Below are 25,271 nucleotides of genomic sequence, written 5' to 3' on the forward strand. Positions count from 1 at the left end.
AATTCAGGTTGGGGAGCAAAATTTGGGTTCATATGAAAAACATTGACCGATCTTTAATGCAGCAGTTAAATGTCTTCCGGTCAAGGAGTTATTGGAGAAAGTATTCAAGAGTTAACATCTAAACAATTAAACATAAACTATTATATCACTGAAATATAAGGACACCCAGATTCAGAAATTTAAGGAAATGTATTTAGTGGTTGAGGCTAATCAGGGACTCACATCGCCTTAAGAGGCCAGTTGTATAGATTCCCAAATATTAGAACTCTGTAGGCCTTTAGAGTGAATACAGATAAGAAATAGATTCTAGAGACTGCAGCTGTTCAATTTTTTTAAAACCAATTCATCGTTCATTTGCTAATACTTGATATAATTTTCATGGCCATCTCAAACAATATAGCCATGCAGGTTTCCAAAGAGCGCAATATGTAAAGTTCACTAATACTCATATAATTTTTCAACTCTAAAAGGGATTTAAGGGACTCACCTACTGGCAACAGTACATTGAGGTTTGATTCTCAGATGTAAAATCTTAGTTAGGTTGCAAATACCAAATGCTACTGTTAAAAATCTCCTGTGTGAAGTAGATTGGGGAATACACGTCAAAAAAAATCATGATCAAACCTGGCACTTTTGTTGACAGACTTTGTAGTGAGGTCGAAGGTGTAATTAGGCCAGAAAATTACTTTCTCACTACTAGAATTGTTCCCTTCAGGTCTTGAGTTATCAGTCCAGAAAATTTCATTAAACACTAAATTCACTTTAAGACAACTGTCAAAATTAAGCAAGGTCCTAATATTCAAATCTTTCATTTGGATTTTGAGATTTAATGTAAAATAAAAAAATGCTATAGTTGCATTTTTCTATCAAGACTAAACTTTTTAAGAATTTCAGAAACAACTTCTTTTCCCCTTTGAAAAACAGGATGAAATAGCATAACAACATAAATGTAGAATTTGAAATACTTAATAGGCATAAATTATTTAAATTGTTTCTATTTCCTGTTCATTGAGATCTTAATGTGAAACTGGTAAAAAATCAAGCACTCACAATTATTACAGATACAATACAAAGGGGAAAAAAAGAATCCTAAACCTAGGTTCTGAAGACTGATATAAAATCTGTAATGATGCCAATGATGAAACTGTGAATCCACCATATTTGCTCTTAGATAGTGTACTATATTTATAACAACTGGTTCACCACATATTGAAAAATAGAAAGACATAGGATATTCTGGTACATATTTAGTATATAAGTGAGCAAGGACTCAGCATTTATAAACAAAAAGGAAATATGGTACATGACACAGTAGAATTACAAGTAATGTAATTTTCTATTTTCCAAAATGTTACGATAATAACTTAAGAATTAAATATCTCAAATATAGCTTCAACTATTTTGCCAATTATATCAAAGAGGATAGTGTTTGATAAAGTATAGTGAAAAGTATTGTTATAATTCTTGGAGTCAAAGAGCCTACCTTGAACTGCCCTTGGAAGCCAGTTGTTACAATGCCTCAACCAGGTAGTATATCAATTGCACAAATACGTAATAACATAGAGGTTTACTACTAATGAGGAATAGGGCAAATGAGAGCCCAAAGAGTAAATGATTAACAAAAGTTAAGAAATTTTCTTCAATTATTTAGGATAGAATAGTATGCTTTGGACTTAACAAGTAATACTACACTAGCCTTGACTATTCATAAAGTCCAGAAATAACTCTAATAGCATGAAACACTTGTCAGTCTGTTAGCATTACATTATTTAGCAAACAAAATGCAATATTTTAAATAAAAAAAGGCTTAATAGGCTTTTCCACAAATGCTTAATAAAAGGATGGCCAGGTTAGAATTAAAATTCAAACACAGTGGCTTATTAAGCAATTAAGCTTGATTATAAATTCTGAAATATAATTTTTGACATCACTCACTCTATTCTTTTACTGCCTCTATACTAAGCCTCCAAATCAAAGCACTGAACATCTCAACTATTTAAAATATAAAGCTATTTTAAAATAATTTAAGCTTCCACCCAATATTAAACTAGTGGTTAGAATGCCTACAATACAAGAATATGATTCATCTGTTCAATACGTGAAGTTGTGGTGTGAGTTTTTCAAATTAAGATTAAGCATGTTAATAAAAATTTGACTAATTCTTTAAGAATTTGATTCTGTCCTTTTAAAAAATCTTTTATTTCAATTCATCCTGTTTCAATTCTATTCAAAATATAAATAGCCTCTAAGGAGATTAATGCATTCCTTGGAATGGATGATACACTGATAACAAGGTTTATAATTACTCATTCCTCTGTTCAGCCCCAAGTGAGGTCTTTTCTTCAACTTGAGCAAGTTATTTAAGCTATCGTGCCTTAGTTTATGTGTATGTAAAATGGGATAAGCAAGACCTCCTTCACAGTTTGACATGAAAAATAAATTAATCTTTAGATATTAACAAATTTCCTACCATGTAATAGTTACCCAGTGGATGTTTGCACCCCGCCTTATTTTAACCAATTAACTATATGGATTGATTAAATCATTTTAAGTTAACAATGCTTTGACCAGGTATCATGCTAGCAACTGAACACAGAGTGGTAAAAAAGTATAGACATAGCTACTGTTTCTATGTATAAAAGTGTTTGCAATTTTTCAGTAAAATGTACATGTATCTGATAAGTTGGTTTTATTTCTTTCCATTGGATAGTATGTATAGACAAAGTCTTATAGTAAATAAACAAAGTAACTGCAAGAATATCTATAAAGAAGACGTATAAGAAGTACCCTGTAGATTAACTCAAACAACAATTTTGAAGCAAATCTTAAATATTTTCACTCGTGAAAATATTCTCTTTTTGTGTTTTACATCTGCAATATGGGCATGGCTTTTCTAAGCCACATGATTAAGACTCTAAATTTGAAAAAGTTTTTTAGAATGTTTTCTAAAATTTAAAGCTGTCTTTGAATGTATTCATAGGTTTTCCAAATATGTTACTTAAGAAATGCATGTTGTCTTTAAGAAATCCATGTTAATGGCAAATTCTAGGTACCGATTTTTTTCACATAGAATAGCATAAATATTTACACATGAAAGACTATAACTCAAGGTATTTCCAACAGTATTTTGTGAAGAGAAAGTGGAGGAAAAAACAGCTGCACACTCAATTCTTTATAGCTAAGATCTGACTTTAAATCTCTCTGATTCTTACAGATAAAAGAAACATGGATAAATAATGGTAGCCCATGTCACATGTGTTTAACGAGAATCCTGAAATTTAAGACATTAATGCCTAGGAACCCCAGAAGCAGTATATTTCCTTGAATTCAGGCCAAGAACAACAGTGGTCTAGGCAAAATTAACTGGATGGACAGTTAACACTTTCAAGGAAAATAAAGATTACTGTTAAGAATATAGAATAACAAGCTGATGGGAGTGATGATGCTGACCATTTTTACGATCAATTTAAAGAATATCAAAAAAAAAAGCAATCTGGCCATTTCATTAAAATAACAATATTGGTATTTGGGAGAAGTGCATATTCTAAAATGTCTACCTTCCAGTAGTCCTCTCTCATTGATACATACAGTATTTTATTAGAGATGATTAATGTGAAGCTCACTGTAATTTCAAAAATTCATAGAATATTATTATGTCATGAAATCCATGCCGAGAAAGCAATTGCAGTTATAAATCAAAAAGACAACTCATATGGACAGGTCATATGGTAACAGGTTCTCCTTGGAATGGTATCCTTAAATGTAATTTATTCAATAAGTAACTTAAAGGTTACGTATGATGAGATGATCTCTTGCTCAAATAACTTCAAAATACTGTTATATTCTAATAGTAAGAGATTAATTTTCTTGGAATTTAAAGATACTTGCATTTATATTCCTTTGAATTAACATGGTTCTGTATAACTCGTCTGAAATGTTTTTACCCTAATATAATAATCCCCTAGAAGGATTTCATTAAGCAATACAAGATAATAAATAATACAAAAGGCATTTACTGCTTTAATATGTGAGTGAAGGGATCCAAAAAGAAGAACAGACTCTGAAAACCTTCACAATGCTACATTTTCACATTTAAAAAGTAGTTTTCAACTAGATGTTTTAACAGGGAAAAGAACCACTCAAAAATTGACTTCTAGGGAATAACGTGTTATCAGAGGGATTAAACATTTTATTGACTTTAATATTAAATACTATACATGTTTAAAGAGAATCTTGATGATATAGCATCGCATTTTTAAGTCTAACCCAAAATAGCAACTTATGAGCTCATAGCCCTTTGGAAGAGACAAAGAGTCTTACATCACCTTTAATGCTTAAAAACTCCACACTGTTCCTTTAAGTCATATCCTTACATCTCAGGAGGCAAACTCAAATCATTAGAAAATATGTATTTAGAAAAAATAGTTTCTCCACATATATTTGCATTTCTTAAATGAAAACTAATGGGAATATGTTTGATGGAATGATATTCCATCAAAGGATTTGACATTAGGAGGCATTTCAGCGAATTAAATATGAATCATAAAATTCTACATACCATGAAGATCAAAAAGTAACCATCGACATGAGAAGATTGTATCAGGAGAAAAATATTTTATTTGAGCTAATTGGAATATACAAAAGCAATTTTTTAAAAACTGAGAAAATGATTACAATCCAATTCCATAAATATAGGGAAGGGCTCATCATTCCTAGAATTGATGTGTTCAAACTGAGAGATAAATAACTGGTATTCTATTTGGAACAAGACAAAAGTCCTGTTTCGAGAATCATTGTAATAAAACTAAATAGCAGATGACATCTTGCTATATATAAGACTCTGCAAAACGTTTTGTGATACATTAGCTCATTTGTTCTTCACAAAGTCATATCAAGTAGGAGATAAGGCAGATCTTATGATGTTTGGTTTGTACATGATAAAGTTAAGTATTTCAGAAGGCAGCTTGATATAGGAAAATAACCAATAAATTGGAGTCAGAAAATTTGAATTGAAAACTGTGTCTTGCACATAATAGTGAAATTTTGGACAAGTCTCCTAGCATTTTTTCCTCCTCTCTAAAATGATGTTTTAGGTACTAGTATCTACCTTGCGATGACTGAGGCCAGACGGTGTTAGCCACAGTCACATCGCTAAAAGTGATGAAGAAGAGAATGAAAGCCAGACTCTTCAGTTCCAAGTTAGGAGCCACATCACCATGTCATGTTGTTTAAAAAAATTACATGTCTTTGAAGAAAATCATAACCTACTCATTGTATTCTAAAAGCAGCAAAGATAAAAGAATCAAATCCATTTTGGCCTTCTCTAGGAATTCAGCTTATGGTAACTTTAGTTAAAATGTGAAATGGCAAAAAAGTACATCTGGAAATAGTTTAAACTACTGTATATATAACCTTAGCCATATATCAACAAGTGAACATGATAAAATGCTCTCAAATTAATTATACTGACTACTTCCTTAATGAAGTGCAAAAGTGTTCGCATAATCTGATTCAATTTATTGAATTAGGTTACAGTTTTATCATTTTGAAAACTGGCTTATTGTTTACAGTATATGTCAATTCATTTCCAATAATTAATAGCACAGCATACAGCTGTAATCAATTGAAAGCAATCTTCATTTTTAAGGTCCACTAGCATTTGTAGTGTGCATATTTCTAAAAGCAATATATGACTATGACAGTTTGAACACATATTATAACAGTAGCAATGATATTTCATATCCATAAGTCTTATTCTGTCCACAAATAAAAATTTATAAAAAGAATTTATTGTCATTAAGCCCTGAAAAGTAAACATGTAATAACCAGATTTTAGTGTTCACTACCTCTACTAGGAATATCTATAGAATGCACATTTATATGAATTTGAATTTGCCAAGCTAAGACTTCTTAAGCCTAAGCTATACTTTTTTTTTTGTTATCAATTTTATTCTTAAATCCAAAGGAATGAGCATAGAGAGTCAGCAATCATAATCAGTAACACTTGGATCAGCCTGTTTAATTACAATAATAACACTTTATCTTTGTCTATCTTCATCATTTACAGAATACTGTTATAAATTGTGTCATTTGACATTCATGGAAATTTAATGAGAAAAAATAATTTTGACATAATGAAAAGATTCTTTTTTTATAGATGAAGGAAATAAAGGATCAAAATATTCGACTGGCTCAATTAATACACTTTTTAAAAGTTATATCTTTGGAAGATTTCCATAAATTTCAAGAATTGACAGGGAACTCTATTCAATATCCTGAGATAAACCATAATGGAAAAGAATATAAAAAAGAATATAGACATATGTATAACTGAGTCACTTTGCTATGTAACAGAAGTTAACACAACATTGTAAATCAACTATACTCCAGTAAGAAAAAGAGAAATGACTCCTCCTTGGAGACTTTATTTTTTAAAGTGGAAAGTCAAATCAAAGAAATTTACAGTAAAGTTCAAGGTCTTTCATTTAAATCCCTTTAAGAGTCATGTCTTTCTGCTGTCAATTCTGATGATTTTTACCGGTTAAAATAATACTATTTTTCCACCCACCATTCCAAATCCTACTACAGCTAAAAAAATTCTGTTATATAATATTAAATGATTGTCATTTTCTCCTATCAATCTTACAGCTATGGACCCCTTCACGGACTACTCTTAAAAGAAGGTCCGTGAAAACAAAGGAGGGAAAAACATTTTAAAATTTCTTTTAATTGGAAAAAAAATATTAGTGAGCCTACCATAGTCACAGTCTTGCCTATGAGTTAATATTCCATCCATGAAAACCAGTGTAACAAATGTATGATAGCTTGTAAATATGAAACATTCTTCTCAAAAGTAATTTTTAAAAATTACTCAAAAACTGTGAAAGAATATGAGTATAAAACCCTGAAAGGATGGATGCCCTTTAACCAGAAAGGCACCATGTCAAGTTTAGAATAATTCAAAGTGAAATAAAATAGAATCATCAAATTTTATAACTAGAAGGGAACAAGATTGCCTTATTCAATCTACCTCCCTCCAATGCAAAATTACCTTCAGATTTGCCTGATGGTCCAGCAATGAAGGATTTTTTTTAACTATTACACTTTTGTACCACGAACAATATAGCCCATAAAAAGTAATTAAACATAAGTACTATGGCTAACAACTTTTTATCCCCCTTTCCTATTGAACCCTTCTGTCAGAAGGAAAAGTTAAGGTTTTATGATTAATAAACTTCACTTTTAGATCGTTTTCCTTGTAGCAAGGCTCTTTCTTATGGAAGCCAGTGCAGACATCTCTGTGATTACTGTTCATCAGTTAAATTTCTGTCCTTGGAAGAGCACAGTATGAATCTACTCTAGCATCCACCTTCAGACCCTCTATAAGTCTTCTTAAGACTAAACATCACCATCATTTCCAAAACCCTATTTTCTGGGCTATTCTCTTAATTCTCACAGTCTGTCAATGTCCTACTAAAAATTGCAATGCCGTGACTGAATATAATATTCCAGATGTCATCTGAAGTGCAGAGTAAAGTTGTATTGTTGTCTCCCTTTCTCTGGACTTTATATTCCTATCCATTAAACTTAGGTGTATTAGCACTTTCAGAAGTTCTATCAAAACGTTTTGTTTTTTTTTAACGTCTTTATTGGAGTATAATTTCTTTACAATGGTGTGTTCGTTTCTGCTTTATAACAAAGTGAATCAGCTATACATATACATATATCCCCATATCTCTTCCCTCTTGCATCTCCCTCCCACCCTCCCTATCCCACCTCTCTAGGTGGTCACAAAGCACCGAGCTGATCTCCCTGTGCTATGCGGCGGCTTCCCACTAGCTATCTATTTTACATTTGGTAGTGTATATATGTCCATGCCACTCTCTCACTTCATCCCAGCTTACCCTTTCCCCTCCCCAGGTCCTCAAGTCCATTCTCTACATCTGCGTCTTTATTCCGGTCCTACCCCTGGGTTCTTCAGAACCATTTTTTTTTTTTTTTTAGATTCCATATATATGTGTTAGCATACGGTATTTGTTTTTCTCTTTCTGACTGACTTCACTCTGTACGACATTGGTGTATACGACTGCATAACCAAATAAAATCTTTCAGTGTTTTTTATGTAGAATGTTTTCAAATCAGGTCTTAAGTTCATTCATGACTAGGGCAATGAATGTTTTAGGAAATCGAGTTCAAGTTTTATTAATACTACTATTTTTCTGACATTTGCCAAGTTTATTTGAAATGTCTGGTCCTGTCAACACTTGCAATTAGCAACTCTACTTCTTTACAAAGAAGAGCATAACGTTGTAAAACTTATCTCCAATATGTATGGAGAAAATATAAAGAAATTTCAACATGACATTTTAAATCCTTAATAACAAAGTTGGATCACTTCGTTAAGGAAAGAAACTGAAGCTTGGAAGTTAGCCAAAGGGGGGGAAGCCTATCAAAGACAGAGAAGGAGACTAAACAAAGAATTCTGTTTATCTTGTATGACTTTTCGTTCTACAACATCTTTAGGAATACTCAAAATATATCTATAGCAGAGTTGCTTGTTTTTCCTGAATGAACATTGTTTAATGTATTTCTCACTTCTCTTGGTTAGGGAAGGAAATAAGATAGTAATAGCACCTCCTATGGGTCAAGAAATTAGAGCAAGCAATAAACGACAACATGTGACATTTTGTATAACCAAGGGACTAGAACCCTATATGAGAATCCCACAGATAAGTGGATAATCCACAAAGCTCCTGCTAAATCCACAAACCATTCACCATCATAATCAAAAATTGACTCTTAAAATCTGATTTGCTTTTCTGTAAATAAACTTCTCTTCTGTCAAAGGATGCATCATATTACTAAAAAAGAAGCAAATACCTTGCAATTAGTCAATTAAGTATATTAGCAACTTCGTTACTGCAAATCTACTGAGAGAGAAGTTTAAGTAGATTATAACTGAGCCCAGTCCAGTGCAGGCATAAGAGACTACAGAACTCAATAGAAACTTGGAAGAGGGAAACAAATTAGGGAAAAAAGGACTGTAATTTTCTTCTAAATTAAATAGATGAGAGGCCTGTCCAGAAGTCTAGTGATATGTGGTTATGTAATTAAATCTAAAATAACAGATCTTTGCCCTAAGAGATTAGAAAATAAAGATTTTTATAAATGTCTATGCTAATAATAAGCAGGGCATATTATGATTTGACTGAAATGTGTGATTATAATGTGTATATAATATATACATATATAATGTATATATAATAAATATATTATCTAATCCCTCATACCAAAGCTATATTTACATTTAGTTATAATATGAGCTATATTTTATTCAGGTATGGATTAAATTAGTTCTATGTCAAGATACTGTGTGTACAAGTACATATATGCAGGAATTTTAAAGGCTGGTATGTTCTATGTTACCATTTTATTCCTGAAAGTATTGCTTCTTTAGAGCATCCATCTAGAAGTATAAATTTCATCAATGGATGATGACAATGGTCAAATGTAGCCATCATAACCCACAAACAAATAAATAAATAATGCCCTCCATTTCCTGAGTGAACCTCCTTTAGGCACTAGACTCAGCATCTTTAATCTGGAGCCTAACTGTACTTAATAGGATTTTATAAGCTGCATTATAACACCAGTGTTTAAATTTGTAACTCTGAGGCATAATCATGTCTCTCAGAAATCCTTTGCTAAACATATATTAGCCATATTCATTGAACAAATATTTATTTTGAATATCTGCTTTGTGGAAAGCCATATTATACATAATGGGATACTATAGTAAACAAAAAATCACCAAAATCTGTTGGTATGCGTGTCTTCCACACCACACTTGGGCCCCTCAAAATATCTCAACCAGGGACTTTCTGGGTGTGCAAGGCTGATAATGACCCCCAAAGTTATGCCCACGTCTTAAATCTGGGAATACCACTTTATATGGAAAAAGAGTCTTTGCAGATGTGATTACGTTGACGATTTTGAAATGGAGAGATGATCCTGGATTATCTGATGGACCCTAAATACAATCACGAGTATCCTTTCAAGAGAGGCAGAGGAAGAAGTTATACACACACATGGACACACAAATACACACACACACACACATACACACATGACAAGGTGGAAATTAGAGCCACAAACCAAGGAAAGCTGGCAGTCTCCAGAAACTCAGAGGCAAAGAAACAGATGCTCCCAAAGAGCCTCCAGAGGGAGTGTGGCCCTACCGATAGCTTGGTTTGGCCCAGTGATAGTTGATTTTGAACTTCTCCAGAATTCCGAATTAATTTTTATTTACTTTAGTCACCAAGTACGTGGTAATTTGTTACGGCGGCCACAGGAAACTAATAGAGTGTTCAATACAAGTTTTAAGACTAAATACATTACATGATGAAGTTTGGTATTAGGCTGGCCTTCCAAAATGGGAAAAAGAAGATATATTACTTAATTCTTCTCTTCAAGAAAAAATTTAAAGGGAAACACACATGAAATACTGATAAGCTAAATGCATTACCCTCAAAATGTCCAGTGATTAAACTTTCACAAATAGTCCCTACATATAAATTTATGAAAATGCATACTTACACATACTACATAAACTTCAGTGGTTTAAATAGTTTGTATCTTATTTACTCTTTGAGTGAGGCATTCAGTAGATTGCTATGTTTTAATTTGTGAGTAAAGAAGATCAATCCATTTGTGACTGTTTTACTTGTGCATTTTTCTGTTATTCTTACTTGTAAGTCTCCCCAGGGAATACAATGCATTTGTTATGATAAACTTCTCAATATGCAAAACATATCTACACACTAATTTTTTCCTCAGAAGTTGAAATGCTTAATGAATTTAAAATATTACAAATGCTGATACTATAAAAATAGGTAGTTTGGATGTTGTTGTTGGTTAGTTGGTAATACTTAGCAAGAAAAATAAAGAATATAAACTTTGAAAATATGTCTTTGAATTACAAATCCACGTGAGAATACTTTCCTATCATCTTTTTTTTTTTTTTTTTTTTAAGAAAAGAACGTTTCAATGGGATGAACTCTGGTTAATATTGCCCTGGTCTAGTATTATTTTCAAAATGGTAAAATTTCATTTATAAGTTCTTACCTTTTAAGCATAGTGCATGTGTGTTCACAATTGCTTTTTTTTTTGTATCCTGAATGCATATTGATTAGGTGCCTACGAGGTCACAGTGAGAGAAAAGATGTATCTAAGAAGCAAAACTATGAATCATTCATTCATTTAATTTGAATATATTTGAAAAAATTAGGTAATGGATAACTTTTTTAATGTTAAATGCAAATATTTGAGACTCACTGAGTTACTTCTTAATACTTACATGAAAATTGTATTTCAAAACTAGTTTGCATTCTACCCTGAAGATAAAATCAGGAAGTTGGCCAAATGTGCTATCCAAGTTGCATTCCTGGCACAGGAGGAGAGTATTTAGAATTCCTAAATAACCCTTTCCTTAATTGTAAAATACACATGATCCTATAAAAAGTATGAATGTTATTGGAACTCTGTTGCTAGGATGAATTTATTCCAAACTGGTATTTATTTTCAAAAATGATTTATGACATGTGCTCAGTCCAAATAAATGTAGAGAGCACTACAGGAGGTGTTGTGTTGTGAGACTCGACAAAGAGCCTTCTTTCTTTCATTAACTTCCACTTCTGGTTGCTATGGCATCCAGTGACAACCATAAATTTGGAAATTATCACCATCTGCCCACGCCCTCTTCTAAGGTTACACACAAGCCCACTTGAACAACCAAAGTGGCAAACAAAAACTCCATTAAGCAATCTCAAAGTTTTTTCTTTTCATATTATAGATACCTAAATACATAATCTTAGTCCTGGAAAGACACTTTTTAAAAATATAAAAATAGTCAGAATTTTTTCTGAAAAACAGATTCCTCAAGGAAAGATTATTATTTAACTCCAATGTTCAATTGTTGAAAAGAAAAATGAAGGAATGAGTAGAAACAAATTGACAGATTTTTATAAATTGTCAAAATAAATAAATTTTTTCACAGGATCAATTTTTGCAACCTTGAAGGTAAATCTGCATCTTTTATGCTTTTCAATGGTAATACTTAGAGTACAAAATCACAGTTCAATGTTTATAGGCAGTCGATGATATAAATCTTAGAAAGGATTTGAGATTTGAGGGTGGGTTGTTTTCTTCTTTCTTTGTTTTTCTTTTTTTTTTTGAGATCTATATGTTTGTTTGTTTGTTTTGCTAGTTTTAGAAAAATGATTTCCAAGTCTTTAAAAGATACTGATATAGCTATAGACTCCTGGAAAAAAAAATTTTAAACTCAAACTCACAGGTCAAAAATATAGTAGAAATGTCCTCAAACTAGTTTGTTTAATGTCAAAAATGTTGACATATAAGTTTTTCATTGTTTTAAAAAAATAACACATTTCATCTTTCCCATTTTGAGGAAAAAAAATAACATTTTAGTTTTAAAGAAAGTCGCAAATATAAATAAAGTCCTGGGACAAAATAGTCTATATGTCCATATTGAATTATATTCCCCGAGTAAAAGTACTCCTTGGGAGAAAGTGTTACTCATTCTTGAGAACTATAAGATTTCTTTAAGATGATCAAACTTCCAGTTAATGTTTTAAGATAGTGAATGACATTCTCCAAGGGATGAAGATATTATTCTGTATTCTCTAAAATCTAAACTTCTCCATCTAGAAAAATTTTGTGTAAAAAGAACAATCATATTGAATATAAAAAGACAGCACAATTCATGTGCAACAGTCAAACATATGGCAGTGTCAAATCTTTGGACAAATGTCTAAAAATTGAATTAAGTGAAATAGGCAAGAGTGAGCTCACACGCCCTGTTTTAAAGACATTCCCTGGGCTCTATAGAGTATTAAACTGTCCAAAAGCCATTTCTTCAAATCTAATCTACTCTCCTGTTGAGTCTCCATTTCCTCATCTTTTGCTGGAACATGACTGATGAAGGTCTGTTTCAATGTAATGCTTAATAAGCTTGAGAGAAACCCTGGTTTCTGGGCTCACAACATATCAGGAAGAACAAAAGTTTAAAAAGCATTTATGAGAAGACAGCACAGCAATTGAAATACATGAAATGATCCTGCTTCAAAAATGAATGTCCATAATAATGTGTCAAGTTTAAACTATCTTCAGTATCTCTGTTCACCAAGCTAGGGAAGTGTGTAAGATATTTCAGAAAGGGATCTATCAAAAATGACTTAATATTTTTTTAACATCTTTATTGGGGTATAATTTCTTTACAATGTTGTGTTAGCTGCTGCTGTATAACGAAGTGAATCAGCTATACATATACATATATCCCCTCCCTCTTGCATCTCCCTCCCACCCTCCCTATCCCACCCCTCTAGGTGTTCACAAAGCACAAAGCTGATCTCCCTGTGCAATGCAGCTGCTTCCCACTAGCTATCGATTTTACATTTGGTAGTGTATATATGTCAATGCTACTCTCTCACTTCGTCCCAGCTTACCCTTCCCCCTCCCCGTGCCCTCAAGTCCATTCTCTACATCTGCATGTTTATTCCTGTCCTTCCCCTAGGTTCATCAGAACCTTTTTTTTTTTTTTTTTTAGATTCCATATATATGTGTTAGCATACAGTATTTGTTTTTCTCTTACTGACTTACTTCACTCTGTATGACAGACTCTAGGTCCATCCACCTCACTACAAATAGCTCAGTTTTGTTTCTTTTTATGGCTAATATTCCATTGTATATATGTGCCACATCTTCTTTATCCATTCATCTGTGGATGGACACTTAGGTTGCTTCCACGTCCTGGCTATTGTAAATTGTGACTTAATATTTTGATTTTGAGTTTCAGCTTATGATCTTCAGTTGTTTAGAAACTTCACTTACCCCAAAGTTACTTTATGGTCTTAATTATGTGAGGTGCTGCTATTCTTAGATTCTGATGACATCACCTTATCTCACCATTGCTTAGGTAGTGAAGTATTTATTGTTTTCACCTTAAAATGTTGGCAGGCAATTTGGAACCAGATCTTTTCTGTTTTAATACAAAAACAATCTAGAATACTTTTCATCCAAAATATAACTGTGATTAGTGAGAATCATCACAAACTTATCAAATTATAAAATAATGATTGTTAAAATGATTATTTTTTTAAAGCCCCAAAACGTATTCATTGAGAAGTTAAGTCAAAGACTCTTCCGTCTTTCTTCTAGCACACCTGAGTCTTTCAGTCATAAAACATGAAAAGTTAAGATCTTCTTTCCATCTTGACTATGTAGTACCAACCCCCCACCCCCGCCCCGGCCAAATCTGCAAATCAGGAAATTCTATCTAGTGAAATAAAAACAGTTAAGCCTTAACAAAACACTACCTACTTCTTTTCGAAATATCACATTTGGACTTAGAATTTCAGGCAGTAGGATTCAGTTACTTGTGAATCATGACTAAAGTAAACGAATAGAAATGATGATACCTGCTCTGTAATTGGGTTGTTTTCAGCTATTGATTTTACTTTTCTGTTTCTCAATTTTTCATCTGCAAACATTAGCATAAAGATACAACTCTTCTTTGGAATGTGAATTATTTACTTTTAAGAACCTAAGGTACCTTACAAAAAATGTTAAATATATAAAATAAATAACTTCAAATTCAACTCAGTGGGTATTTGATAAAGGTTCACAAAAGTGAATCAATTGTTCAGACGCTGCCACAAAAATAAAGGTGAGTTAAAAGAGCCATTGCTTCCAAGGAGCTTTCAACAAAGTATGGAATGCGAAATAAGATACCCATGATTATATTACAGCCTAGAGAAAGACAAATGTTACAACGGAAAAAGCAAACATTTATATGGGAATTCAGAGAAAAAATTAAGACTTTCTCCTTATCTTGCCAGATTATCTTTCCTGTTTCAGTCGTGTGAAATGACAATTACCTCTTTATACATCTATCTCCTCAATAAACTTTCATGATGGCAAAGATTAATAAGTACTATATGTTATATAATAATAATATCATTATTATCATAATTTTAATTTGCTCTGAGTCTGGATGAAACATGGAAAGTGGGCAGATGTGTGTAAGTATATAAAAGAATTAATGAACACATCCAGGTGGTGAAAATCAAATGAGCTGTTTTTGCATGCAGCACATTATGAAAGTTGTTTATGGTATAGAGCTTTTGTGGTCAAGACTATTCTTTTACTTGTACATTTTCAAAATTCTAGTGATAAACATCCTTCAAATGCTTCTAACAGACATAGTTTAGGAGAAACAGGAGATATTTCTATTTGACATGGTTACAGTCTTTTGTTTGGATGCATGTTAATCTATTTTGTGAGTTTTTGTGGAATGAACTATAAACTTAGAATCCAGAGACCTGGGTTTGAATAACCACTGCCAGTGACCAGCTGGTTGACCTTGGGAAAGTTACTGGTTCTCTCTGAGCTTCAATTCCTTAACAGGAAAGTAGGGATAAGAATTTGTCATTTGATATTAGCAAGAGGATTAATTACAATAACTCCTAGTACTGTGTTCAATTAAACTTCTTTAATTTTATTTCAAATAAAGAAATGATGATAATAATAATGCAGTTTTGAAATAAATTCTCATCAGTAACATTATCTTAGTGTGAACAAAATATAACTGATGAGTGTGAATATCTATGGCACTGGCTGATTTTGAATATTTTCGGCATCAATAGGTAGCAGTCTTACCTGTTGGTGGGATTATCCCAGGAGACATAAGGCCTGGGACAGAATGTGGCATGATATGAGAGTTCTCTGGGGAGGTGACACTTTGAGTCCTCTTAGGAGGCCTTCCAGGTCTGGAACTGAAACAAACAAACAAAAAATTTTTACAATTAAGCTGTTGTCTTACACATCATTTCAAAGTTGTTTCAAGTGGTAACATGGACTGTAAATAAATTTGTTTCAAGGACAGTTGCTTTTGCAGTTAGATGTAATAGACTTCCATCACTAATTAGATTACATGCTGAATTCATTTTCCTCATTGAAGATCAGCCACTCTTGATGCATAATTCATAGCCTGCACCTCGTTACCTGCTTCTTCATATTAATATCTATACACAGTTTGAATTGCCTCGTTTGCATATGCTAAAGTTCTGCATGCAGCCTTCAGCGTGAAAATTATGCACTAACTTGTAATAATTATTACAGTCAGCCTGCTATTGATTTATGAGAATTTTAAAAACCAAATATGTGTAGTACTTGTAATGAATGATATTTTAAGGTTCTTCAGGAAATTAAAAGGCAATGGCTGCCTAAGGAAATGTTCTGCTTGTTTGATTTAATACTACAGTTAGCTGGGAGGTGGAATGAAAGAGTGATTCAGACCTATAGCACATTTTTCGATGATATGTTTTATTACTTCATACTGCTAGCCTGATATCTAGATGATAGATGACAATACATATCTAATGTGTGAAAAGGTCTTGCAATTTCTTTATTTTTTGTCATTTAAAAGATAAGTCAAGTCATCATTTAACCCTTATTCTATTTAAATGAATAGCCCCACTAGGTTGCCTTACTTTAAATCTGCTAAAATACATTGGAAAGGCTTAGGATTATTTGTAGAACATCATTTAGAAACTGCCAGTGTAGCATCATATATCTGCCTTTGGGATAAATAAAAATACTTTGTGTTCCAGCAGTACTTCTCTTTTGCTTGCCTATTGTACAATGATAAGTTTTAAAATTATAAAAGCAGAAGGTGAAAAGGATACAAGTATTCACCATCCTTGTACAAGGAAAACATGAAGAATACAGTATTAGCAATTTTTGAAACAAAGATAATTCACATTGTTTCCACTGTCTGCCTCTGTATCATGAATATACATTTATGAAAGGCTTTTCCATCATTTTTTCTGGCCAATATGTGCCAGGACATATCAAAACCTCCAGATACATCCTTCATAAGTTAACGTCTCCATGTCAGCTTCAGCTGAGATCCTTTGTCTCATCAGAAGATTCAAAGATCCTGCCTCTATTATTTAGTGTAAGTAAAATATGTAGTCATTTAACAAATATTAGTAGGCTCTTTTTGTTTTCAAAGCAGTGCACCATGGAGGCTAATTTGGGAGAATGGGTTCTTAGTCTTCAGGAACTTACACTCTTGACAAAGGGACAAATGTGGTGCAGAAAGGACTAGGATGCAAACCAGAATGTGCTGTGTCCTAAGCAAGGTGCAATCTGAACACTAATGGGAAGTTAGGCTGGATGATGATACGTTCTCTGTTGGACATAAGATTTCATGGTCCTAGGAGGTTAGAAGAAAATTCTGAAGGATGGGTTGGACTTGGAGAGAAAAAGAACAGAAGAAAGCACACTCCAGTGAGAATGTGTGAAAGGAAGTGAAACATGAAAATGTATGAATGTACAAGACTTTTTCCAGTGAGTTGAAACAGGTAAAATAAAATGAGGGGCAGAAATCCATACTGTTAGACTTACTGCCCAGGGCCAGATCCTGGAGGACTTTGAACCAAGAGCAAGTAGATTGTGCATTTGTTTTGCTAACCAATAAGGACACGGCCCTGTGTATTCTGAAGCATCTCTCTGTCTACTTATTCTTATTCTTCATTATTACTCTTCATTCTAAACTGATTCCTTAACTCCTGTTATTTGCCATAAGACCATCGACAGCCCTCTGATGGTCTCCATTCTCCCTGAGTAATCGCTTTCATAAACATTACTGATATGTTAAGAAATAACAGCTAAATATATTATCTACTGCCTAAAGCTTCCTCCTGTGGTTCAGACAGATTAATGCCTGTCTACTGGAAATCCCTGCTTGGATGTTCTATAATGATCTAAGATTCAGCTTGTCCAAATCTGAATTCAGCATCTTCTCCATTAAAACCTATTTTTCCTTGGTTCAGCAAAATGTCACATAATTGACTAAGCCAAAAATCCAGCACTCAGCTGTCTTTCCCTTCCTTTGTAGATTCAAACACCATCCCAAAGGAAGATATCTCTCTACCCATTCTTTCTATCCCCACACCTATATTTCAGATCAATTCCTTCCTTTCTTATTTGATCTACTATCACAGCTCTTCCAAGACCTACCTCCAGCTTCGTCCCACTCTAGAGCCTAGAGTGAAGTCTAGATAACTTTCCATACTGATTTTGGAATGATTTTTTTAATGCAAATTTAATCATGTTTTCCAACTGCTTAAAGATATCAACAGTTCCCTAGAGCATTGACACTCCTTAGCACAGTACCAAGGTCTTCCAATACTTGGCCCCTGTCTACTTTTCCAATCTCTTCCTTTTATTCCTAAATTCATGGCTTATATTTGGCCCTAATGAACTTATTAACAATGTCCCATGTTGCTTTGGTCTCCTATGACACCAACTTTTGGTCTCCTATTATACTAACTTTATTGCAACCTGCCTCCTTTGCCAGCAAAGCCTTTTACTACATCCCATCCTCATCCCCATTTTACCTGACTAAACCTCCATCGTCCTTCTAACTAACCACTTCTAGTGAGTATTCCTTCTATGCACTATGACAGCTCATGGTGAGCAACTCTATTAGAGCCCTTTCTGCCCTGACTCTATTAATCTGCTTATTTGTTTCACTCCCAAGACTGTACGGCAGAAAGTGTATAAAATATGTCTGTTTTCCTTAAAACAGCTCAGTGCCTGGCTCACTGTATGTATTTAAATACATTTTCACCCAATTTATTAAGCCCAATTCTTCAAATTCCTCATCAATTCCAGTAGTCTCCATGTTTCCAGGAAATGAAAAGTGAGATGCAAAAAAAGTTTGGGATTCTGAGTCTAAAGAAGCTAAATACACATATGAAGCTCAGAGAAAAAGAATACAAGTATTGAGAGATCTCAAGCAAGATGCTGTGGAGAAAGTGGGAAAGGAAAAGTAAGTTAAGATTTGGAAGATTTAGTTCTTTAATTTGTTTTGCTTTCAAAGAAGGTGAAACTGTGTATCAGCACTTTATCATTGAGGCCACAGGAGCTGTCCTCACAGCCCTCACTCTGGAAGCAGAATTCAGGCTACTAAGTGGGAACACTTTATTTCACACTGTGATTAGAAAAGACCCAGTGGGCTCTTTTTACCCCAGATAGCTCCTGCCCTATCTATCACATTGCCTCCAATTCCACTAATAGAGATTTACTGCTTTTAGTCTTGAAGCTTTAAGATCTTTTAAAGCCTTCCATTAAAATGCAAATACCCTTGGTGGTGGTTGCACCCTAAAGCCATCTGCTCACACCCTACTAGGGGTTACTTCACTATTAGGGGAGAATACAATCTTGAGATATCTATGCAAAGAATTGAGAATGGGGGCAGGGGGGCGCTCCCCAGAAAGATTTGGAAGAAAAGCCAAGTCATTTATCCTTTTGCCTAAGAACAAGAGGGAAGCTCTTCTTGGAGTTATACAAGACTTCCTGGTGTAGAGGAAGTTAGACGGTTTATTCATTAACAAGACCTTCCTCTATCCCTTCACGACCTAAGTTAGGTCCTCTTATTGACAGCCTTGATGTTTTACCCTTCCTGCAGTCTTGGTCACTAACTGCTAGAGGGTTTAACTCCAGAAGATCTAGGAAGATAACTTAATTGTAAAATATTTGAATATTTAAATTACTTTCAGTAGAGCTTTAGGGAACTTCCAGGAGAAGCTGTGTAGTACCGTGGTCAGAAGCACGGGTTGTATTGTCTTGACACATCTAGCTTTAAATACTGGCTCCACCTCTTTACTAGAAGGTGTGGCCTTGATCAAGCCACCTGATGTCTCTGAATAACTGATTAAATCAAGATTTTTTTTTAAATGGACCTGTTTGCTTTGTTAGAAATAAGTTGTACTTGGAAAGAAAAAGAATAATTTAACTGAAAAGAGGAAGTGAAAGAATTAACAAAAGCACTTCTTTGGGGAATGATCAGTTGCCTCAACAGCAGACACCTTCAAGCCTCCTTACTACACCAGTAACCCAGCTTTACCCCCAGAGGATCAGAGCAGCTGAACTCTCCTAGTTCTAATCAAAGCAGAAGACCTCACTTAAATAAATTATTACTCTTAATAGCTTGACTGAAATCAAAATTTATGACTTTGGTAATTGTTTGTGGCAAGCTTCACACATGAGCCATAGTGCACCCTTTAGTATTTTCAACCATTTGCATTAAAAGAGCAGAGCAATCCCTTAGAGATGGCCACACTTGGCATGTCACAGTGGACACAGTGGATTCTCACACTTGGTAGGAATCCATTCTGGCACATCCTTTCCTGCAGTTCTGATTTAAAAAGGTTTCTTTTTCAGATAGCTCACTGGGTAGATGTCTCTCCTTACTCTACATCATTAAATCAGTCTCAGGCTAATTTCTGTCTCTCTCCCTCAACTGTACGATGTTTACCAACACTGCCTAGTCCATTTAGTGTGCTTACTCACAATGACGTCAAAATCTAACTTAAAGAGGCTAAGTGCATCAAAAGAGTGAGAGGTATTTGAAATACTCCAGGAAGGTACAGTACATTTTTTTCAACTCCTCACCTCCAGAAACACCATCTTCTTTTAACCTCTTCAGTACTTTTGAAGTAATTAAGTTCCATTCTCCTCCTGAGATTTGGAGCAGAGAGGCCCATGAAACCCGGAAAGAGATTGTGATGGCTATAAACTGGGAAATGTTAAAGTAGCTGCTAAGCAGAAATTTGGGTTCCAAGTCCTACCTGTCTAGAGAAACGAAAGAAGGGTTCCATTCAATCATTCAATTCCTTCAACCATCTGTCTAAATGAAAGGAGCTACTGTACAACAAGCAATGAGCTAGACATTAAAGTTTTAAAATAGAGACACTCCTTTCTTTGAGGAGGAAGATAAAATTAAATAGCCTGTGGGATAACAATGAAGAAGAAAAATACATGGCAGCAAGTGAGCAGTGATTTTAGTCTTGGGACACAACAAGCATTTAGGGGTGAAGGAGTCTTGCTCCATTAATCTACAAGAGTTCATTTGCCCTCTCCAATCTATTCACCCCAGGAAAGTGCCAATTGTGTGTTTATATCTTGCATAATTTTTTTCTAGTAAACTTCTTCTACAAAACCAAGCCAAGAAATACAAGAAATATATATATATTCACATATATAAGCCATATATATATTATTATTTCTGATTGAAAATGTACAATTTGCTTAATGATTTATATACCCACTTGAACACTATGGAGTCAGAAAAAGTGGGGATGTTTATGAGTAATTTATGCTAACAGAAAAAGATGCTTATGTTCTAAGTGAAAAAGCAAGATACAAACCTGCACATATGGCATACCAGAGCACAAGAGAGAGAAATTAAGTAAAAAATGCAATAAATATGCATATAAAAAAAGAAAGACTAGAAGGAAAGATAGTAGACTATTAGGAGAGATTATCACTGGATGGAGAATTACAGTTTTTCTACATCTGAAGATTTTAGTTTCTCTGTCAAAAGCATGTACTACATTTAACATATAAAGACAACTTTTAAAATTAATTTGTTTAACACTTCAGTACTCTGGCCATATATTTCAAATTGTGGACAAATCACGATTCTGGCTAAACTTGATCAGTGCCTGAGGATTACCTCTAGCCATAGCAGAAACCAGATATAATTTATCCTCTTTATCTTTCTTTTTTTTCCATATCAGTTCTAAAATATCTAATAAAAAGCAGATGATTATATGTAAAAATATTACCCTTGTGAGAACTATAAAATTAATCTAAAATATGAAAAGTACAAATATTCATTAATATCTTCCAGATCAAATCAACCTCATGAAATAGATCCATCAAAATAAAAGAACACAAAGAACTTCCCAAGATTAATGTACGTATATATTTCACCAAAAGTCACAGCAGATTTATAATACTCAGGTTATAAATGGATAGTTTTCCCTTAGAAGGATCTTGTTAACTTGCTAGTTGAATCATTTTTTTTTGTTTTCTGAAAGGCTGATTAGCCTTTTTTATGATTAGCATTATTTTCCCTTTGCATGAAGTTTTTTTCTACCGTTGGCAAAATTTTGAAAGATACTTTTTGCAATGATGACAAATTTGAGCACTTTCTCAATCTCATATCCCACATTTGTTTAGACACATTTTTGTATTTTCTGTATAGGTGTGTGTCCCAGACATGTGTACTTCTCAGTACAAATAAGTTATGAACTAATTCATAAAAGAGATGTTTTCCACCATCACCAAAATACCGAGTCCCATGGGGCAAGCACTTGAAATATCACCCGCTGTACACTTGGAAAGCATACAGATCAGTGGCTCATGAGCACGAAACACACAACGTTCCCTCAACTCTTTACATGGCAGGTGTTATAGACTGAATTATATTCCCCCCAAATTCTTATGTTGAAGCCCTAACCCCAATGTGATTGTATTTGGAGACTGGGCCTTTGGTAGGGAATTAGGCGTAGATGAGGACCTATCAGTAAGACCCTCACGAAAGGATTAGTGTTCTTATAAGCAGAGATGCCAGGGAGCTTGCTTGTTCTCTCTCAGCCCTGTGGGGACACAGTGACAAGGCAGCTGTCTACAACACATGAAGAGAGCCCTCCCCAAAACTGACCATGCTGGCACCCTGATCTCAGACTGTCAGCCTCCAGAACTATGAGATAAATTTCTGTTCTTTAAGCAACCCAGTTTATGCTATTTTGTTTGGTAACCTGAGCAAAACTAAGACAGTAGGCAATTCTATACATTAACTGAACAAATACATATACAAATACACAAAATAAAATTTCCTGTAAAAAAGAGCTAAAAATAAATTTTAAAAAAGGTTCTGCACTCAAATAAACTTGGCAAATGCCCCATTAAACTTATTAATCATACATATATTTTGTGGAAAAACTTCACAAATTCCTAAAGCCTTTTTTTAAATAAGTTTATTTGTTTGTTTGTTTATTTTTGGCAGCATTGGGTCTTCGTTGCTGCATGCAGTCTTTCTCTAGTTGCGGTGAGTGGGGGCTACTCTTCATTGATGTGTGTAGGTTTCTCATTGCGGTGGCTTCTCTTGTTGCAGAGCACGGGCTCTAGGCGCACGGGCTTCAGTAGTTGTGGCACGCGGGCTCAGTAGTTGTGGCTTGCCGGCTCTAGAGTGCAGGCTCAGTAGTTGTGGCTCACGGGCTTAGTTGCTCCGCGGTGCGTGGGATCTTCCTGGACGAGGGCTCAAACCGTGTCCCCTGCATTGGCAGGCAGATTCTTAACCACTGTGCCACCAGGGAAGTCCCCTTCTTAAAGCTTTTAATATTTTTGTTTTGTGGATCAATTTCTCAGAGCTTTCACTATGCTAGAGTGTACTATAAATCTCTAAGAACATGGTGAAATAGGCATTTACTAAAACTTAGTTTACCATGAAACCTGTTATTTCCAGGGAGTCTGTTTAGAGACGTGCTCACAGTATGATTATATTCAAATTATAAAACTTCCTCATCTCTCAACATTACGAAGCCATGCTCTGTGTCATAGGTCATATGACAATTGTCACATGAGAAGTATTCTCCAGGGAAAAGAAAAGCAGCAATTCACATATTCCATAGAGTTGATATGAGTTGATAATTACTTAAAACACAAGGTTAACATGAGTAAACTGAAATCATTACAAACAGAAAACAAATAGGAGCTGAAATTAGCTACTCTTGTGAGGAGGAATTATTGCTGACTCTGACTTCAAAACTCACACTATCCAGACCTCAAGTAGTACAGGAAATTCATTTTATATGAATCCTGTTTCAAAGGTCATTGACAAAATTTCTGAGGTCTCCAGCTCTGTTGGAGCTATTAAATACTGAATAGGAATTACCCCAAAATAAAAGTTAAAATATACTGGAATGTAACTAAGCTATATTTAAGCATTTGTATATTGTGTTAACAATTAATTACAGTCCAATATCCTAAAGAGAGTCTCTGTTTGACAGGTTACATACTTAGGATAATCTAGCCCCTAAAGTTTTTAAGTCCCCACTCCCCTTTCATAGGATCTATATGTGATAGCCACATTAAGAAGATTATTTAAAATCCATGAAATGCATTAGTTATATTAATCTTAGAATTAATATATTAATCATGGATTTCTTAATGAATATATTTTTTGATATTGTTTTTATCAAATCAGAGGTCTCATATTCTCCTCTCAATTTGAGTTATTTATTCACATCAATGGTAAATGACACTTTATAAAGTATATCTAGTGACTTATCACAAAAGTATATTCATATTTTTTAAATATTTTGTGGAATTAAGAGTAATTTAATGTAATTTAAAGTTTAAATTAAAGAATATAAAAATTTAATACTATTTATTTTTACCTTTCCATTGCATACGTTATACATCAACATACATGATATTTCTTACAAAGAGGATACTGTTTGTAAATTGCATTTAATGTTTGTCGAGAGAGCCAAATATTTTTTTTTTCTTTTTTTTTTTTTTTTTTTTTTTTTGCGGTATGCGGGCCTCTCACTGTTGTGGCCTCTCCCGTTGCGGAGCACAGGCTCCGGACGCGCAGGCCCAGCGGCCATGGCTCACGGGCCCAGCCGCTCCGCGGTATATGGGATCCTCCCAGACCGGGGCACGAACCCGTATCCCCTGCATCGGCAGGCGGACTCTCAACCACTGCGCCACCAGGGAGGCCCAAGCCAAATATTTTTAACCTTTTAATCACCTTACTATTTTCTCTACTTCCCATAAGCCTTCCAAGCTACAGATAAATCTACCCACAGCACATCTGTTTCAAAATTATCTGCAAAGAATGACTGAAATCCTCTAAGGGGAAAATCCTAAAATAATGAGAAACAATTGTAAATGGCTTTCTTAAAGTTTTGGGATGAGTTAGTACTTTATTGGCCTCTTTCTCACAGTTTCTGTCATACTTCAAAACCATATTCTATAAAATTTAAATTTAGTATTTAAAAATATTCCAGGGCTTCCCTGGTGGCACAGTGGTTGAGAGTCTGCCTGCCGATTCAGGGGTCACGGGTTCGTGCCCTGGTCTGGGAAGATCCCACATGCCATGGAGCGGCTGGGCCCGTGAGCCATGGCCGCTAAGCCTGAGTGTCCGGAGCCTGTGCTCTGCAGCGGGAGAGGCCACAACAGTGAGAGGCCAGCGTACCACACACACACACACAAAAATTCCATCTAAGACATTCAATATCTAAACCAATCTTTTATTCAACCTCTGGACTCCTAGTCACAAAGAAAAAAGTTTCATTTCTTGTAATTTTTCCATTTGAATTTCAAATGAC

General features: G+C 34.2%; 1 protein-coding gene across 5 annotated transcripts in view; it reads right to left on the reverse strand.

Moving 5' to 3' along the window:
* The window catches only part of DACH1 (dachshund family transcription factor 1), a gene marked incomplete at both ends in the record, with an annotated part of 415,686 nt that overhangs the window by 222,121 nt on the left and 168,294 nt on the right, over nt 1-25,271 (reverse strand). For all 5 annotated transcript variants that reach the window (XM_082602112.1, XM_082602110.1, XM_082602111.1 and 2 more), the window contains one exon: nt 15,736-15,851. In XM_082602112.1, coding sequence (XP_082458238.1) covers nt 15,736-15,851 — 116 coding nt within the window. The remainder of the gene's footprint in view (nt 1-15,735; nt 15,852-25,271) is intronic.

This window comes from Mesoplodon mirus (genome assembly GCF_964341445.2).
Source record: "Mesoplodon mirus genome assembly, chromosome: 17".
Lineage (NCBI taxonomy): Eukaryota > Metazoa > Chordata > Mammalia > Artiodactyla > Ziphiidae > Mesoplodon > Mesoplodon mirus.